Raw genomic sequence first — 19,918 nt, forward strand, 5'->3', positions numbered from 1 at the left:
ACCTTGCCTCCTACTCACTCCCTTGCACCCCAACCCCGCCTAACCAGAGACGTCAGCTCTATTAACCTTCAGAACTTCTTCCAAGGCTTTGTTCTAGGGCCCCTTCTTTTCTCTCTTTACACTTCCTCCCTTGGCAAACTGATCTCATCCTTTGGCTTTCAATACCACCCGTATGCTGATGACACCCTGATCTATCTATCTATTATCCCCTGATCTCTCTCCCTCTGTCTTAGCTCGTGTAACTAACTGCCTTGCATCTGTCCCTTCCTGGATATCTGCACATTTTTTGAAACAGAACTTCTCATCTTTCCTCCCTCCAATGCTAAGATTCCCCCATCAATTTCCCTAGTTGCTAATGGTGCCATCATCTCCCCGTCTACTCATGCACGCTGTCTTGGTGTCACCCTTGACTCCGACCTTCCGTTCACCCCCCACATTCAGTCTGTCGTCTCCATCTTAAAAACACTGCCTGCACCCGTCCCTTCCTAACACAGCATGCCACTAAGGCTCTTGTCCATGCCCTGATCATCTCCCGTCTTGACTACTGTTATTCTGTCTGTTATAGCTGGTCTCCCTCTTAACCGTCTGACCTCTCTACAATCCACCATGAATGCTGCTGCCAGACTCATCTTCCTTTCCCGTCGCTTTACTAACGTCTCTCCCCTCTGTCAGTCTCTTCACTGGCTGCCTGTGTGATTCAGGATTCATTCAAAATCCTCACTCTTTCTTTCAAAGCCCTTCACAGCATTTCCCCTCCCTACATCTCCTCGCTCATCTCTAAATACACTCGACACCGGTCTCTCCGCTCATCCAACGATCTCCTTCTATCCTCTCCTCTGATTTCTAGCTGTCATGCACGCTTACGAGATTTCTCCAGGGCTGCTCCTATCCTCTTGAATGCCCTCCCCCGGTCTATCCTTCGCCCCACTGCCTTCGGTCCTTCAAAAGATCCCTCAAGGGCCACTTCTTTAAGGACGCTTAAAATATTGCACATTAACACCCCCCATATTCCCTTAGCTCACCCCTCCTCGCAATACTTACACTAGCGGGGCTAGTCTATCCCTTACAATGGCACCTTTTAACTATTGTGTAATACACCCTCTAGATTGTAAGCTCCTTTGAGCAGGGCTCTACCCACCTGTTGTCTCTGTAAGTCAATGTGTTATGTTACATACTACTTGCTATGTCTTGTCTACCCATTGTACAGCGCTCCGGAATTTGATGGTGCTATATAAAACAGTAAATAATAATAATAGTCTGCATTTGCGTTCGCTTGAACGTTCGGTTTTGTGGTCCTGTGCCAACTACGAAGCTGAAGATAAACCCAAACACGCAAAACTATTTTATACAGCCATAGTTAGCGCAGTTACTGCAGGACTTGGACGCCAAACGGATCATATTCCTTTTTTTTTTTTTTTTTTTTTTTTATTTTTGCTGCTGGCTGAAAAATGGTCTAATCGCTATAAGCAACCACAGCAATAATCAGCTGGATCACTCCATTGGGCTTCATGATAATAAGACTAGAGCTGCAGTTAACCTAATGAAGCTGAGGGTGTTATGTGTTATGTATGTTATAATATAACTGATAAAGCGATAAAGCGAAACCAGTTATCAGTTTTCATAATGTTAACCTAATGAAGCGTAGGGTGTTATGTGTAATGTATGTTATAATATAACTAATTAAGCGAAACCAGTTATCAGTTTTCATAATGTTTTCCTCTGATGCAGGAGTCTTTCTGGCATCTTTTCTTTTTTATTTGCTTTTTTCTTCATCTGAAATTTTACTGTTTTGTTGTTTGTTTGTTTTTTTGCATGGGTCCTTGGAGCTTGAACACGAGAAAACATATTTGTCAATTGGCAAAAAAAGAGAGCATTCATCAAATGGTAAGCAATTAATATTTAATCAATCAAAAGACACAGGGGATGGGGAGGAAAAGCCGGCTTTGATGGGCAGTCATGTATTATAGTACCCGCACCACGCCAGAGACAGACGGGGATAAAGGACTGAAGAGCGGAGAGCATTTCTTTTGGTGAACAAAGGTGTGGGCAAAGGGCAAGCGTTGGCTTTATATTGGGTGCTGTCCGACGGTAACGCTTGCCAGCACCGCATAATGAAAATGCCTACCTGTACCCTCCTAGCATTATAATCATTCTAAATAGAGACGGCTCTATGGTGGCCCTGGGTTGTTCCTCTCCCTACACAGATCTCCATTACTATTATTACACATTTTATCCCGTCTACACTTAAGGACAGTCTATTCTGTCCTCAATGTGGATCTGAAACCAAAAATGAACCACTGCCTACCTCTCAAATCCCTAAAGAGGGAATTAAGGAGTTAACACATATTATATGTGTTTATCCGTAAGTCTCTGCTTCCATTGGAAACTCTGCAGGTTTTTGAATTCCGGACGGCGCTGATTCATATTCAATTTCTTTGTAGTACATGGTGCTAATTAACGCCCAGCAGTAATAGCCGTGTAAGACCTCACGCATGCACCTTACGCTTACGCTGCTCATGGCTTCCTTTTTATTGACTTTCAACTCCGTAATCTGACTCTTTATCTGTTGTTAAAAGTGGTGGCAAGAAACCCAATCCTATTTCAGTTATCTGGCTGTAATCATCGACCTGACCGCTGTCCAGTCCTGTTCTCTGGTGACCTGACACCACTCCTGTGTAATTCGCCTGCTACTTCCGGTTTCGCGGCCACTTCCGGTTTCGCCCAGGTCCGTTCTGCGCATGCGCCGATTTCCTGGTTTGCGCATGCGCAGTAGGATGTGCCCCACTTCCGGTTTCATGCCCCACTTCCGGTTTCGTGCCCACTTCCGGTTTCGGCCAAGTCCGTTCTGCGCATGCGCGGACTTCCGGTTCTGCGCATGCGCAGTAGGAGGTGCCCCACTTCCGGTTTCATGCCCCACTTCCGGTTTCGGCCAAGTCCGTTCTGCGCATGCGCGGACTTCCGGTTTTGCGCATGCGCAGTAGGAGTTGCCCCACTTCCGGTTTCATGCCCCACTTCCGGTTTCATGCCCCACTTCCGGTTTCATGCCCCACTTCCGGTTTCATGCCCCACTTCCGGTTTCGGTCAGGTCCGTTCTGCGCATGCGCGGACTTCTTGTTTTGCGCATGCGCAGTAAGAGGTTGGGCACTTCCGGTTTCGTGCCCCACTTCCGGTTTCATGCCCCACTTCCGGTTTCTGTCAGCTCCGTTCTGCGCATGCGCATTAGGATGATGGTCACTTCCGGTTTCGTGCCCCACTTCCGGTTTGGCGCCATATAGCTGCCATTCCGCTGGTGAGCTCTTGGTTTTGACTGTCACGTAACTGCCTGCTGCCTGTGCAGCATTGGGTTTCTACCACATGGCCTTTATATTAAATCCGTTCTGCATCCATCAAAAGCATAGTATAAGGATATTGCATTTCACTGATTTTCTCAAATATCTGTTGCCTCTGTGGAAAGTGCGCTGTAACATACATACATGTGGTGGTTTGCAGTGCGATCATCAGCCGCAGCAGAAACGATTTTAAGAGAGGCCTCTTCAACTTTATAGCCGCCATGCCTGCCGTAAGCATTCTTGTGTTGCCTTTTTTTCTACTTAATCGAAAGTTTAGACATTGGGGGATATGCTAAGACATGTGTGCTTGGTAGTGGCTATATCACACGACCAGATACTATTTTCAAGAGCCGCTCGCTGCCAGATGCTTTTCTAGTTATTATAGTAAGCTAAAACGTTTGTTTTATGTTTGTTTTCTTCTTTTGCCCTCTGTGGCATGTCATGAGTGAAGATACACGTCTCTTAAATCAGCCTGTCCGTTTATTAACTTTATTTTATCTGTGCCAAGGAGACGCTGAGTTTGTAAGCCCAGGAGCTTAGTGAGAATGTTGCATTTAAGTGTTTATATATATATATATATATGTGTGTGTGTGTATATGTATATATATGTGTGTGTGTGTGTATATGTATATATATGTGTGTGTGTGTGTATATGTATATATATGTGTGTGTGTGTGTGTATATGTATATATATGTGTATGTGTGTGTGTATATGTATATATATGTGTATGTGTGTGTGTATATGTATATATATGTGTGTGTGTATATATGTGTGTGTGTGTGTGTGTGTATATATATATATATATGTGTGTGTGTGTGTATATGTATGTATGTGTGTGTGTGTATATACACACATATGTATATATATATAATATGTGTAGGAGTAGCCATGTTGACCTGAATCATCTCACCTTAAGTTATTCCTCCTCCCTTTTGGGAAGTACATGTAGGTCATGACATGCTGTCTAAGAGAAAAAAAATAGAGGCCTACAAGGCAGAGATCTGTTCTGCTGGGTTTGCCACCTTTTGCCAGGGTTCTTGACTGGCTCTTATTTTTAAACCCCATATCTCCAAAAACAAGTTTATGCAAAGCAGGATCTATGGGCAATTTTTGTCATGGTTTAATGATGGTAAAAACTGTAGCTGTGTGTGTGTGTGTGTATATTTTTATATATATATATATGTGTGTGTGTGTGTGGAAACTTTAGCTACAGCTAACATAGTCTTGAACAAGGCTAAATAACTGGACATACAAGATGGATTTCTCGTGTCTAGCAGCTACTGTTGTTCTGTAGGATCATGTCTCTGTATATCATCAAGCTGGTAAGTGCTATTGGGGCTCGGGTATGTTTTTGTATGACTAGGACTTCAAGCCACAAACACTGATGAATTACATCAATTCTACAATGAGCCGGTGAACAAAATCTCGGCCAGATTGATAACTACTTGAAGAGTTTGACTGTGGGTATTGTTGCTGTGATCGTGGTGATATAAACTGGTTTTGAGCCTAAGAGACAATTACTTATTTTCTCAGTAATGTTCCATTAGATGTATAAAATATCACAAGGTATAATACGTTCCCCACATAGATTGTTCCCCCCCCCCACACGTTTAAGATAGGCAACTTGGACAACAGGATAGCAAATGCACATCAGCTGCTCACGCAAGATGTTGAGAGGTTTTGTAACAGCGTGGTGAACCAGTATTCAAACTTAAGCAAGGTGAGTTTCCTCATGGCTCTTCTAGTTGTGAGTGTTTTGTTACCTTTTTTTTTGTTTGTGCTGGGTACTTCAAAAATAGGCTATGGCCCTTTATGCTCTTACTGTATTTCTTTCACAAGGAAAATAATTATAAAGTTAATGTAGCTACCATTTATATTACCAGTATATTACTTACACTGTGAGATTTACAGACAGGGGCCTCCTTTACAAATGTATCCATAGCTTTTGTACCCCAATAAAGTTGTCTGTAGACTGCTGTACTTTCATGACTACATTTACATTTTATATAGCACCAACAGATTTGGTAGAGCTGTTACAATAGGGTACCGTAAAAGTAAATACAACTTACAAATGAACATACATTAAATATACTGGTACCGAAGCTGACAATCTATTGGCTACACGTATTATGCCTCCCCCTTTTTTATGCTGTTATTTATCAATAAAATTTACATACATGCATACGCTGTTCTTGTGAATAACATGTAATCATTTGCCATTGTGGTCTGGATTTACCCAAGGTGCACTTTGCAGTGTTGAACAAAATACCGTCTTTCCACGTTAACTAGTGGCTTGCTTTCCTATTCTTCTGTATTATACATATTTCCCATTATTGTTGCGGGTATACAGAGTTGTTATATAGTATTGTGAGTTTCATTTGTTATTTTTTTTTCTTCAGCTATTTTTGGATATCGTTCTGTATATTGTCAAGCTGACAAATGCTCAGGTAAGTTTTTGTATGACTAGGGCTTCTTTAACAACACAAGTCACGAATATTGATGAATTACATCAATTGTGCAAAGAGCAGAGGGCCAAAATCCCGGTCAGATTGAACAGTTAGACTGTGGTTATTACTGCTGTGGTCATCGTGATATAACCAGGTTCCCCCCCACACACACACACACTCACACTCATGTTATCTGAATTTTTCATAATGTAGAAAATCAGCCAGGACAAATCATTCTTCACATGCTGATATATATTTTTTTTTTACTTGCATCCGAGTCAAAAAATTATATTATACGCACATGGATTATTTTTAAGAGTTTAGAAACATAGAAAGTGACGGCAGATAAGAACCAGAAGGCCCATCCAGTCTGCCCAACCTCTGAGTACTCTCCTTTAGTACTTGCCCTTATCCTATATCTAGCTTGGCATTATGCCTATCCCATGCTTGCTTAAATGACTTTACTGTATTAACATCTACCACTTCCACTGGGAGGCTATTCCATGCGTCCACTACCCTTTCCGTAAAGTAATATTTTCTGATGTTACCATTAAACCTTTGCCCCTCTAGTTTATGCTTGTGTCCTCTTGTTGCGGTTTTATTTCTCCTTTTAAATAAACTTTCTTCCTTTACTTTGTTGATTCCCTTTAAGTATTGAAATGTTTCAAATCATGTCCCCCCTGCCCCGTCTTTTTTCCAGGCTATATAGGTTAAGATCCTTTAACCTGTCCTGGTAAGGTTTATTTTGTAATCCATAAACCATTTTAGGAGCCCTTCTCTGAACTTTCTCCAACATATCTATATCCTTCTGGAGATACGGTCTCCAGTACTGTACACAATACTCCAAGTGAGATCTCACCAGTGATCAGTACAACGGCATGAGCACTTCCCTCTTTCTACTGCTAATACCTCTCCTTATACAACCAAGCATTCTGCTAGCATTACCTGCTGCTCTACTGCATTGTCTACCTACCTTTAAATCCTCAGAAATAATTACCCCTAAATCCCTTTCCTCACACGTTGAGGTGTTTTTTTTTTATGGTATGTTGATTATTTTTTTATTCTTTCAAGTAACCTTAGTAACTCTTTCTTTCTTTCTTTCTTTCTTTCTTTCTTTCTTTCTTTCTTTCTTTCTTTCTTTCTTTCTTTCTTTCTTTCCATGCATATATAGGGACCAGCCAGCATGATGGCTTCCCTACTCGTAGCTGACCTTTTCCTTACACACCTTAGAAGGCCTATTGGTAAGATGACAGTAGCCGAGCAGCGGTATGAAGGTGAAATACAGATATGTTAACTCCCGTCTCATCATCAATAGGTAGGTACGTATGCGATCTTCTGGCTTCCTGTATTTTCAGATTGTATTTATTTTTGTAAATTTTGTAAAAACTGAATGTATTAAGTACATTTTTGATATAATGTAATTTTGAAATAATTGATATAACTATTATGTCCCACTTACACATTGCTTGTTGCTGCCAAATATGATGGTCGTTAACTCAATTAATAAAAACCTTGTACTTACTAGGAGCTTGGTATCTGTAATGTGTAATTAAATTATACTGATCATTTCTCTTTTGTATTTATTTCTAGTGAAGAAATGGCCTTTTACAATGGAAATAAAAAAATAAAAGAGATGCGAATGTGAACATGGTGGTTTTTGGCTACTCGCACCAGACAGGAGACCATCAGAAAATGTTACTGGCAAGAATTATTTGCATGTCATACTTTAGTAATATTTTTCCGTTTGCTATAGAAGATTGTGACAGTTTAGCGTTGTTATTATTTACTGTGCGGTATAGGTAGGCTGTGGCGGTGGGAGACGCTCTGTATGCCCGGGTCTCTCAGATAGCTTCATCTGCATATAGCTGTGTAAAAAGTAGACTGTAGATTGCACCTGCGGTTTATTGATTTTAAGTGGTCAGTGTCTATGCTGGCATTTAATGTCTGTGGTGTGCTTTTTGATTATTGCAGTTCTAGCGACTGTGGTTGGTTACCTGGTTTTCAGCCGTCCGTTCCTCACCCCTATGTGCCCCCACGTCATCAGAACAGCACTCAAGCTGAGCTCCTTGAGGTGAGCGAAATAATGGTGGGATAAATGATGATATACTCTGCAGCCAAGCACGTCCTTAATGTTTAATGCTTTGCCTTGCCTAAGAGTTCAGTTCCCCGTGGCTTGGTTATGTATCTCACAGCGGTTTATGGAATGAGAGATGTAGTAATAAGTTTTCTCTCTCACCTTGTGAACCCACTGTTAAAGGTTGCTGTTACGACAATAACTGCCGCCTCCAGTATGTTTGAGAGTTTATAAACTTGTGTCACATGACAAGTGTTGCTGGCAGACATTATAACAGAGGGAACACTTTACATGCTTAAAGGATTATTCCTGGGAAAATTCAGGGTATTGAAAATTTCTAGAAATTTTGTTTCCGATTCGAAATATACTTAGGTGCAAACTTCAAGTATGGGTGAAGCTGCAACCTCTAATATGGTGTGTGTTTATATATCATGTAGTGACATTGTACTTTAAAGATCCTTGGTTTTTGTGCTAATGTAACTATGTAAGGTTGGAAGTGTAAGGCAAGATTTGTATCTTGCTACATGATGAAGCTGTGGTTTTCTGATGGCATTTGTTCCCACTAATATATTAAAAGAGCTACTATTGCATTAGGTGATGCGGTGTCAGCCGGTTGTATCTATAATTAAAATAAAAATGTTTTAGAATTTCTGTATGAATTAACCTCCTCAACGTTTAGTGCCGCAGCCCTAAAGGGCATTATAGCGACGGCGTGGTATTTATGTTGAAAATAAAACATAGGTAAATGCTACGTAATACAACGGCCCTAATGTAGATGAAATTACAGTAGCCTAGGTAATGTCTAATTGTAGAAGTAAAAATGTACATATTATTTATATAGAATAATCTTTGAGCAATTTACCTAAATATGTTTTATTCTGCAGCTGTGGCCTCTATTCGGTGGATGTCTGACCAAACCTGAACGAGGAAGATATTTTATGTACTTCTGATTATGTTCTGCCCAGCTGTCTCTGTTCCTGTAGTGTGATCACATTTCAGCACCTTTTGATTTGTAGAATCAATATATCCTGAGTTGTGGTGTCAGTAATTTATTTGTAGCACAATATCTTACATAGAGACCATATGACTTTGGGAACGTTACGGGACCAAGTCATTTACCCAGACACTCCAGAACACCGGAAACGTAAAGGTATTCCTGATAAGGTGAGAAGAACGGTCCAGTATGTTGAAACTTCTCTTCTAATTTTCTTACACACTGAAATTACTTACTTAGCTGTATTTAGTTAAGTGGCTTAACTACCCATCTTTGTTTTATATTCACTCCCCAGGTATTGAAGGAATACCTTGACAATGTGCAGCTGGGTTTGGAACGTGAAGGCGGCTGGGACAGTGTTCAAGACTGGATGTACTGAGTGGGGGCGAAAAGCAGAGGATGGCAGTACGTATTTGATCTTGGTTTTAATTTACAGACTACAGAATTCTGATTTTCTAGCATTGTAAATGTGTCCATTTATGGGCTGAGCTGGTGTGTTCAGTGGATGAGACACACTGCGATACTAGGATTACAGAGGAATTGGATTTAACTTTCAATATTCTGTTTTTGACCACTAATAAATCCATCCAACTATCTCCAATTTGTACTTGCTCAACAATGAAAAAAAAACTTAGTAAAACTTTATAATAAAAGCAAGTCTGGGTAATCTAACTTCAAATTCACATTTTCTGAAATTTATATTTTTCACTGTGGCTATTATAGAGTTATCCAATCAGCAAGAATATTTTATTAGTTGCTATGTTGTTAAAACATGTATATGTATGTATGTATGTATATATATATATATATATATTTAATTTTTTTTCCTTTTCCTCCTGCCTTACTATTCAGTATTCATTTTTTTTTCTTCTCATTTGGCTAAGTAGACTCGTTACTTGAGAGCTAAACTTATGTTTATTTCCAGATGGCAAGATAATTTTACCATGTACCCCAGTTTGCCATTTTGGACGAGTGCACTAGTGCGGTTAGTATGGATGTAGAAGGTTTATATCTATGACCACTGCAGAAAGGTAAATTATCGTCACCTACATACTGAACCTTGTCTGTCAGATTTACACTTCTCTCTGGATTATAAGCACTAGTGAGCAGGACCTTCCACGCCTTCTGTAAAATATTGTGGCAGTAAATAATAAAACTAAAGACACGGTGCCCAAGCAGTGCAGATTGGGATTCTGCATACGTCCAGAGTTCCTAAACTGAAACACACTAAGTAAAGGACGGCAGGCAGTTTATAATTGTTTATGACGTTTATAAAGAAATGTCATTAGCGTGTGGACCTTATAAATTCTGTGACATTTTCTGACGTTGACAAAATTTTATCCGCAGAAGCCATCCGATCGGGGAAACCTTTTGCTGTCCGCGTGTTCCAAAATCAGTTGCTTAGACGGTGTCTTACACACACTCCAGATTTTCATACATTGGTCTTCTAATGCCGTCTGTTGTCTCCAGCACGTTTCCTCTTTCAACTGTGAACAAAGCTATTCCAACCTAAGAGGATAAGAAAAGGGAGCACAGTGTCACACAGAAAGTCCCTATGGAAGCACCACGAGGTAAATCTTTTAAACATTTCATGAAAGCACTGCATTATTGTATTTAAAAAAAAAAAGAAAAATCATAATAATAATTGCCTACATCTCTAAAGAAAATGCTATGAAAAGGGCTCCCAGCCTAAAAAGAAAAGGTAGACCATGCGTTTATTCAAGAGATTGTGTATCTTCATTAACCTTCTAGACAAAAACACCTGTTGTCCACACTACAATTTCTACTACTACTTGGAGACTTAGTGAATGTGCCCCTTTTGCTAAACCCACATTTATAGTTCTTCACGCTAAATACGTAAATGTAACTATGCCTAGGCATTAAATAAGCAATGCATATATGTTACAAACCCAACTTGGGAGTCATCTTCTCCTTCTCACTGAATCTACATGATTATTCCTCCCCATTATGTTATGTTACCTTTACGCCGTTGTTCATTTGTAAGGGTGGGTGGGGAGAAGGCAGAGAACTTTAGGACGTGGACACTGATTAGATGAAGGTGTCCCTGGCTCTCACAGATCTCCGCACAGCCCTAAGCTCTATTAACCTTCAGAACTTCTCAATCAATTTACTATCTCTCCTATCTCAAACATGACGTGCCCAAACAACGCCACCTCTGTCTGTAACGCCACTCTCGCATCTGCTCTCCATCATGTAGCACCAGTTACTACTCGCTCCTCACGACGTTCACGCTTCCAACGCTGGCACACGACTGTAACCCAACACCTACGTCGATGTTCCCGCACCGCTCAACGTAGTTGGCGAAAGTCTCCTCATTCCATGTCTGACTTTCTGCGCTATAAATGAATGCTATGTTATGCTATGTTCCTACTACTCTGCTTTCAATCTCCTCCCTGTCTTACAACCCTAAACGACTCTTTAATACTTTCAATTCCCTGCTTCAACCGATCCCTGCAACCCCTTCCACTAACCTTAATGCATCGGACTTTGCCACATACTTCGATAATAAAATTAAAACCATCAGAGATGACATATCTGCACTGTCACCACCCTGCCCTGATCCTTAGGCTTTCAATACCACCTGTATGCTGATGACGCCCAGATCTATCTATCTATCCTCTCCTGATCTCTCTCCCTCTGTCATAGATCGTGTAACTAACTGCCTTGCATCTGTCTCCACCTGGATATTGGCACGTTTCTTGAAACTTAACCTCTCCAAAACAGGTCTTCTCATCTTCCCTCCTTCCCATGCTAAGACTCCCCCATCAATTTCCCTCATTGTTGATGGCGCCATCATCTCCTCGTCTACTCATGCACGCAGTCTTGGTGTCACCCTTGACTCTGACCTTTCGTTCGCCCCCCCCCACATTCAGTCTGTCTCTAAAAACTGTCGTCCCCTTCTTAAAAACATTGCCAGCATCCATCCCTTCCAAACACAGCTTGGCAATTAGGCTCTTGTCCATGCCCTGATTATCTCCCACCTTGATTACTGTAACTCTGTCTAAGCTGGTCTTAACAGTCTCACCTCTCTACAATCCACCATGAATGCTGCTGCCAGACTTATCTTCCTCTCCCATCGCTTTACTTACATCTCTCCCCTCTGTCAGTCTCTTCACTGGCTGCCTGTGCGCCTCAGGATTCATTTCAAAATCCTCACTCTTACCTTCAAAGCCCTTCACAGCGGTTCCTCTCCCTACATCTCCTCATTCATCTCTAAATACAGTCCACGCCGCTCTCTCTGCTCATCCAATGATCTCCTTCTATCCTCTCCTCTGATTTCTAGCTCTCATGCACGCTTACAAGATTTCTCCAGGGCTGCCCCTATCCTCTGGAATGCCCTCCCCCAGTCTATCCGTCTCTCCTCCCTGCCTTCGATCCTTCAAAAAATCCCTCTTCCCCGCTTCTTTAAGGACGCTTATATTGCACATTAACACCCCCCCCCCATATTCTCTTAGCTCACCTCTCCTAGTTTCCTGGTGTTTCTAACATTAGAACGACCTTTTTATTATTTTGCTTAGTAATATTGAAGTCACTGATTCATGTTTCCCCTCTCTTGCAGTACTACCTCCACATGGACAGCAGAGGAAACTGAGTTCAAGCAGATCACAGATGACGCCATTGAATTCAGCTCTTAAGTGTTTTATGCTGATAAATATCAGGGTACACCGGAAATCGAAAGTAACTTGTGGCGAAATATAATGCAGCCTTTTTTTTCATGTGCAATTTAGAAAACTGGCAATTGTGCACTTATCCGTTTAATAATCAACACCAATACTACTCTAACATTGAAAGTTCAGGGTATAAATAAGTGAAGTTGGTTTATATGGTAGAAATCAACTACTGTAACTTTTCTAGCTAGGAGAAAGGTGTCTCCCGTTTTCTTTGAAGTTTAGTTCCGAAGCGAATGCTATAATTTTTTTATTTTTTTTTGACCAAAGAATGGCCGTAGGATCGTAGATGACTGTGTCACTTCTTGTTTTGCACTAGATACCGCTGGCTAGACTAGAGGATCCCCTAATCCCCTGGCTCTGATGGGATACGTACGCTGGGGCATTGCATCAACTGTAACGGTTTTCCTTTCAAATGAATCTCCGGTTCAATTTTTGTTTTTTTTTATTTTTGAGTCCAAAGATTCACTTTTTATTTTTGCGCCTGACTAATCAGTTGAGTATCATAAATACTCGGCGTGCTCAGTAAAATCCCTGAGCGTTGGCACTTGGCTCTAAATAGAGCCAGTTGACAGGTTTGTATGTCTCACTAGGTGTGCCGGTTGGACTGAATTCATACGTCGTCAAATTTTATACACTTCCCAGTAAGATTTAAAATCTATTAATTTAAACTAGTAGGATGACTTTTTACATTGTTAAATGGAGCAGTCCCTACTGGAATGTAAACCATGTATTGTAGATATGTGTTTTTTTTGGGGGGGGGGTTTGAGCAAATCGTGTAACACAGAAATGTGCTTGATGAAGGCATGCACTAAGTATGCAATAAATTGAATGTGTGTAAATCCTTCCCCAAAGTCTCTACTCTACTGTGCTTAATGTCATCCTGGCAAATGGTAAACATTCTGGGTAAAGTTTGATCCACAAACTTACTGCATTCGCTGGAACAAATCCGTACGGTTGGATCTAACCAGCGGCCATAGAAAACTTCCTATGCCATGCGATGTAGAGACTCAGACCTTAAACAGTCCTTGGTCTGTTTCCCCCCCCAATCGTTGCTAAAACCTTTTCAAGTAACCTGTGTCACCGTGGATATTTATAAAGCATCCAAGGTAGTTAAAATGTGCAAAAAAAATTTTTCTCCTGAATACTCCACCACTATATTATACCGGGAAGGAAGCGGGTAGCTGTAAACTTGCATAAACTACATGGATGAAATCCTATGAGTAATGCCCTAGTATACACTCCTACCTTCCCACTGTAATAGGATACTTAATCATTATCCCATGGAAATCTGCAATGAAGTATTATACGTTGCAAAATCACACAGACATTTCACAAGTAGTGATTTCTGAAATACCATAAATTCTCCAATTTATGTGCTGGGGGGGGGAATGACTTCTATGACTGATCACTAAAATAGTCTACATAACTGAAATCCAAACATCTGCCACAATTCGTTTAAATTATATGTGGAATATTATGAACTAAAGAAGTTAAACAGACGCATCAATAAATATGACTTCCTAGTCGAGTAGCTACGGATCGGGTTCGATGCAAAGTAAGCACTTTGGGCTTTTCATAATTTGATGTCAGTTTTGTTTTTCCACACAGAGCACTCGGGTCCTCCTTTTCATCTTCAAATGTATTCAAGTTTCTCTGGTCGGAAAGCTAATAGAGAGATTCAGTGCCTCGTCAGAAATAGATATATTTCCAATGAGCTAATTCCCTGGTCAATTGTAACTTTGTGTTCCCTTTACGTAGATGTATGCTAGCCTCAAATTACTACAAGTGACCATTGTTGGTGACCCATTAATTTTACTCGCATTTCCTTACGTTCCATACTATGCAATGATGCACTTCTTGTAGTTGGAATCTCACTTACACAATATCCGATTCTAATACTTTGTGGGCAACACATTGATGTATTCTCTTCAAATGTTCCCCGTACCTCTCGCTTATTTAAATAAACAGGTTGTTGTGGGTTAATAATGATAAAAACACAAATTGTCTACACCGCTTAGTGGCTTTAAACCTTCCGATATAATACAAACATGAGGGTTGGATGTGAACGGACAAAAAAAAAAAAAAACACGTCTGGAGAAGCAGACCGCATGGAAACCGGTACCCTCGTCAGAAGAGCTGCTTGCACGCCAGCATCTTAGATCTGGGCCTGTGTTCAAAATCACTGTTACTTAAAACGACTGATTACAGCGGCCGCAATGACGGAAGGAGTGTAAGTAAGACCATTCCGATACCTTATTATACATTTTTTTTAATAACACACCTTTTTTTTTTTTTTTTTTACTTCAACTTGATGGCAACTAATACATTACCCATAGAAACTCATACACCTTATTTGTCAAAATACAACCCATGAAGTGGCATGAAAGTGGAGATATGTATTGGCTACTAGGATACTGTTCTGCTGGCCTAAATCTCTTCTCGCTGGGCTCATCACCCGGGGTGTATTATCACGTCACGGTATCCTGCATCAGTTATCCAAGAAGAGAATGCCAGGGGCAGCTGTATACAGGTCTGCGCTTGGGGAAGCCTTCCCTATCCATCAGGTTAGTGACAATTGACGTGCCAGGACCGTCATGATTTTAAACGGGTGCAGAAAGCGATCTACGTTCGCTTTCTGCACCCAAACGTTGTTGCTGTGATGCCTCGACTTCGAGGCATTCAGCAACGCCGCGATCGGCACTAGGGGCCATGTCTGGCCCCTCCCCGGGGCATCAACGTCCGCCATAACAGAAATGTTAAAACGGCCACTGTCACGAAGGGTACAAAAAGTAAAATCAGCCTTTGTCACGAAGGGGTTAAAGACACAAGAGCGGAGAAAAAAAAGGGGATGGGCGAGTAAAAGTCTGCTTGGAGGGAATTAAGTCAGTAGCCTAAGCGGTTCATAGAAAGCTTAAATGTAAGAGAAATGCCAAAAAAAATGTGTTAAAGGGACATTAGCCATCAATGCATGTGATAACTGAGAGGTCTCTCTAACCCCTTCATGCCAAAGCCCGTACATGTACAGGCTCACAATGCATTGTTTTTATTGGGTTTAAGGACAGCCCATTGTCCTTAAGGGGTTAAATGTTTATTGTGACCCCCCCTGCAATAGCAGAATCCCCTTATTTGCATTTCCCCCCTCACCAGCTATTTTCTGTGCATTCTATATCTCCTGTCATGTGATATACTTACTGCCCCAGCCCCAACTCTGCGAACATTGTGTGCGCGTGTGCAAAGTGCTTCACCTGATTTCACGCAGCTAACCCGTGGAAAGTGATTGGACTGCAGTGGAGGAGAGCAGCTGCCGCTGCCCCCTAAGGTTAAGTACCCTCTTTTTTAAATCTTAATGAATGTGCCACTTTCAATCCAAGTGCCAATTTTTACTAAATGCCACTATCTGGGAGTTCACCAAGGAGGACAACAAGGAAGGACAGAGAAGACCTGGGAGACTCCCCACAATCATTATTCCACTGAACTGTCAAGTGCTGCCTACTGCTTTTTGTGTTTCCCCCCACCTCCATTCCATTCCCATCACCATTTTCCTTCACATACCGTGTTCACAATCCTCTTGTTCCACTTTTCTCTTTCCTCTGTTGTTAGTAAAATCATTATCTCTCTCCAGCCACCTGCAACCCCACACTATGTCTGTATTGCACCATGACTACTTTCTTCTCCCCTTCTCTCATCCCAAGCACTTTTCAACGTCACCTCCTCCCTTTCCCCCACCTCCCCTCACTCCCAGCAATCTCTCCGTTCGCACAGGTCCTATTCCCACCTCCTCTCGCTTTCTCTTCTACTATTTGTTTAGCAGCTGGGGATATTTCCCCAAACCCTGGACCTCCTTAGGTGATCTCTCCCCCATCCTCTCCCAGTCAACATTCCAGAAATCAATAATCTCCCACATACCCTGCCGCTCCTCCTTCCCCCATTTACCCTTGCGCTCTGGAATGCGTGCTCTGTCTGTAACAAACAAACAGCCCTACATGATCACTTTATCTCTAGTTCCTTACACCTTCTCGCTCTAACTGAGACCTGGCTATGCCCTTCTAACACTGCCTCTCCCGTTGCTCTCTCCTATGGTGGCCTACACCTCACTCACACTCCCAGACCTGATGACAGGAAGGGTGGAGGGAGAGGGGGGTAGGCTTCATACTCTCCCCTACGTGTACTTTTCAACCTATTCCCTCTGCCCCATCACTCTCTTTCTCTTCATTCGAAGTCCATGCTATCCGACTATTTCATCCCATCTCCATACGCGTTGCTGTTATATACCGCCCCTGGCCCGGCTAACATATTTCTCAATCACTTCTCTCTTCCTCTCCTCTGATATTCCTTCTGTTGTCCTTGGGGATTTCGACATCCCAGTTGACACCTCATTGAGTCCCATGGCTTCAAAATGCCTTTCTATTACCTCCTCTTTTGATCTCCAACAACATATTAACTCCCCTACTCATGAGGATGGTCACACCCTGGACCTTTTCTCTAGCACGTGCTCTCTCTCTAACCTTTCTAATTCCCCTTTCCCCCTCTCTGACCACCACTTCCTTTCCTGCTCTCTAACCTTGCCTCCTACTCACTCCCTTGCACCCCAACCCCGCCTAACCAGAGACGTCAGCTCTATTAACCTTCAGAACTTCTTCCAAGGCTTTGTTCTAGGGCCCCTTCTTTTCTCTCTTTACACTTCCTCCCTTGGCAAACTGATCTCATCCTTTGGCTTTCAATACCACCCGTATGCTGATGACACCCTGATCTATCTATCTATTATCCCCTGATCTCTCTCCCTCTGTCTTAGCTCGTGTAACTAACTGCCTTGCATCTGTCCCTTCCTGGATATCTGCACATTTTTTGAAACAGAACTTCTCATCTTTCCTCCCTCCAATGCTAAGATTCCCCCATCAATTTCCCTAGTTGCTAATGGTGCCATCATCTCCCCGTCTACTCATGCACGCTGTCTTGGTGTCACCCTTGACTCCGACCTTCCGTTCACCCCCCACATTCAGTCTGTCGTCTCCATCTTAAAAACACTGCCTGCACCCGTCCCTTCCTAACACAGCATGCCACTAAGGCTCTTGTCCATGCCCTGATCATCTCCCGTCTTGACTACTGTTATTCTGTCTGTTATAGCTGGTCTCCCTCTTAACCGTCTGACCTCTCTACAATCCACCATGAATGCTGCTGCCAGACTCATCTTCCTTTCCCGTCGCTTTACTAACGTCTCTCCCCTCTGTCAGTCTCTTCACTGGCTGCCTGTGTGATTCAGGATTCATTCAAAATCCTCACTCTTTCTTTCAAAGCCCTTCACAGCATTTCCCCTCCCTACATCTCCTCGCTCATCTCTAAATACACTCGACACCGGTCTCTCCGCTCATCCAACGATCTCCTTCTATCCTCTCCTCTGATTTCTAGCTGTCATGCACGCTTACGAGATTTCTCCAGGGCTGCTCCTATCCTCTTGAATGCCCTCCCCCGGTCTATCCTTCGCCCCACTGCCTTCGGTCCTTCAAAAGATCCCTCAAGGGCCACTTCTTTAAGGACGCTTAAAATATTGCACATTAACACCCCCCATATTCCCTTAGCTCACCCCTCCTCGCAATACTTACACTAGCGGGGCTAGTCTATCCCTTACAATGGCACCTTTTAACTATTGTGTAATACACCCTCTAGATTGTAAGCTCCTTTGAGCAGGGCTCTACCCACCTGTTGTCTCTGTAAGTCAATGTGTTATGTTACATACTACTTGCTATGTCTTGTCTACCCATTGTACAGCGCTCCGGAATTTGATGGTGCTATATAAAACAGTAAATAATAATAATAGTCTGCATTTGCGTTCGCTTGAACGTTCGGTTTTGTGGTCCTGTGCCAACTACGAAGCTGAAGATAAACCCAAACACGCAAAACTATTTTATACAGCCATAGTTAGCGCAGTTACTGCAGGACTTGGACGCCAAACGGATCATATTCCTTTTTTTTTTTTTTTTTTTTTTTTATTTTTGCTGCTGGCTGAAAAATGGTCTAATCGCTATAAGCAACCACAGCAATAATCAGCTGGATCACTCCATTGGGCTTCATGATAATAAGACTAGAGCTGCAGTTAACCTAATGAAGCTGAGGGTGTTATGTGTTATGTATGTTATAATATAACTGATAAAGCGATAAAGCGAAACCAGTTATCAGTTTTCATAATGTTAACCTAATGAAGCGTAGGGTGTTATGTGTAATGTATGTTATAATATAACTAATTAAGCGAAACCAGTTATCAGTTTTCATAATGTTTTCCTCTGATGCAGGAGTCTTTCTGGCATCTTTTCTTTTTTATTTGCTTTTTTCTTCATCTGAAATTTTACTGTTTTGTTGTTTGTTTGTTTTTTTGCATGGGTCCTTGGAGCTTGAACACGAGAAAACATATTTGTCAATTGGCAAAAAAAGAGAGCATTCATCAAATGGTAAGCAATTAATATTTAATCAATCAAAAGACACAGGGGATGGGGAGGAAAAGCCGGCTTTGATGGGCAGTCATGTATTATAGTACCCGCACCACGCCAGAGACAGACGGGGATAAAGGACTGAAGAGCGGAGAGCATTTCTTTTGGTGAACAAAGGTGTGGGCAAAGGGCAAGCGTTGGCTTTATATTGGGTGCTGTCCGACGGTAACGCTTGCCAGCACCGCATAATGAAAATGCCTACCTGTACCCTCCTAGCATTATAATCATTCTAAATAGAGACGGCTCTATGGTGGCCCTGGGTTGTTCCTCTCCCTACACAGATCTCCATTACTATTATTACACATTTTATCCCGTCTACACTTAAGGACAGTCTATTCTGTCCTCAATGTGGATCTGAAACCAAAAATGAACCACTGCCTACCTCTCAAATCCCTAAAGAGGGAATTAAGGAGTTAACACATATTATATGTGTTTATCCGTAAGTCTCTGCTTCCATTGGAAACTCTGCAGGTTTTTGAATTCCGGACGGCGCTGATTCATATTCAATTTCTTTGTAGTACATGGTGCTAATTAACGCCCAGCAGTAATAGCCGTGTAAGACCTCACGCATGCACCTTACGCTTACGCTGCTCATGGCTTCCTTTTTATTGACTTTCAACTCCGTAATCTGACTCTTTATCTGTTGTTAAAAGTGGTGGCAAGAAACCCAATCCTATTTCAGTTATCTGGCTGTAATCATCGACCTGACCGCTGTCCAGTCCTGTTCTCTGGTGACCTGACACCACTCCTGTGTAATTCGCCTGCTACTTCCGGTTTCGCGGCCACTTCCGGTTTCGCCCAGGTCCGTTCTGCGCATGCGCCGATTTCCTGGTTTGCGCATGCGCAGTAGGATGTGCCCCACTTCCGGTTTCATGCCCCACTTCCGGTTTCGTGCCCAC

The 19,918-nt window shown here is 42.1% G+C and overlaps 1 protein-coding gene and 2 long non-coding RNA genes across 8 annotated transcripts; 2 read left to right on the forward strand and 1 right to left on the reverse strand.

The window, feature by feature from the left end:
* Positions 1-3,279: 3,279 nt before the first annotated feature.
* LOC128499993 (ATP-binding cassette sub-family D member 3-like) lies at positions 3,280-7,407 on the forward strand. 5 transcript variants are annotated; one of them, XM_053469000.1, is made up of 5 exons: positions 3,280-3,559; positions 4,946-5,050; positions 5,730-5,777; positions 6,949-7,092; positions 7,368-7,407. In XM_053469000.1, exons 1-4 carry the CDS (start codon positions 3,551-3,553, stop codon positions 7,069-7,071), a joined length of 285 nt encoding a protein of 94 aa, XP_053324975.1. In that variant the 5' UTR covers positions 3,280-3,550; the 3' UTR covers positions 7,072-7,092; positions 7,368-7,407. The 5 variants fall into 5 exon arrangements, 2 of the variants coding, with proteins under 2 accessions (XP_053324975.1, XP_053324974.1); XM_053468999.1 differs by having other exon boundaries at positions 3,284-3,559; positions 6,949-7,096; XR_008354850.1 differs by having other exon boundaries at positions 3,285-3,559; positions 4,950-5,050; positions 6,949-7,096.
* A 548-nt stretch (positions 7,408-7,955) lies between these two features.
* On the forward strand, positions 7,956-10,450 carry LOC128499982 (uncharacterized). Of its 2 annotated transcripts, none has more exons than XR_008354849.1 (4): positions 7,956-9,015; positions 9,141-9,250; positions 9,771-9,876; positions 10,316-10,450. It is a non-coding gene; the product is annotated as an uncharacterized LOC128499982 (long non-coding RNA). The 2 variants fall into 2 exon arrangements; XR_008354848.1 differs by having other exon boundaries at positions 7,964-9,015; positions 9,771-9,830.
* LOC128499981 (uncharacterized) lies at positions 9,720-16,865 on the reverse strand. Its single transcript, XR_008354847.1, has 2 exons — positions 16,090-16,865; positions 9,720-10,354 (listed from the first exon to the last, which is right to left on the reverse strand). It is a non-coding gene; the product is annotated as an uncharacterized LOC128499981 (long non-coding RNA).
* Between the last annotated feature and the right edge of the window lie 3,053 nt (positions 16,866-19,918).

This window comes from Spea bombifrons, chromosome 6 (assembly GCF_027358695.1).
Source record: "Spea bombifrons isolate aSpeBom1 chromosome 6, aSpeBom1.2.pri, whole genome shotgun sequence".
Taxonomy (NCBI): Eukaryota; Metazoa; Chordata; class Amphibia; order Anura; family Pelobatidae; genus Spea; species Spea bombifrons.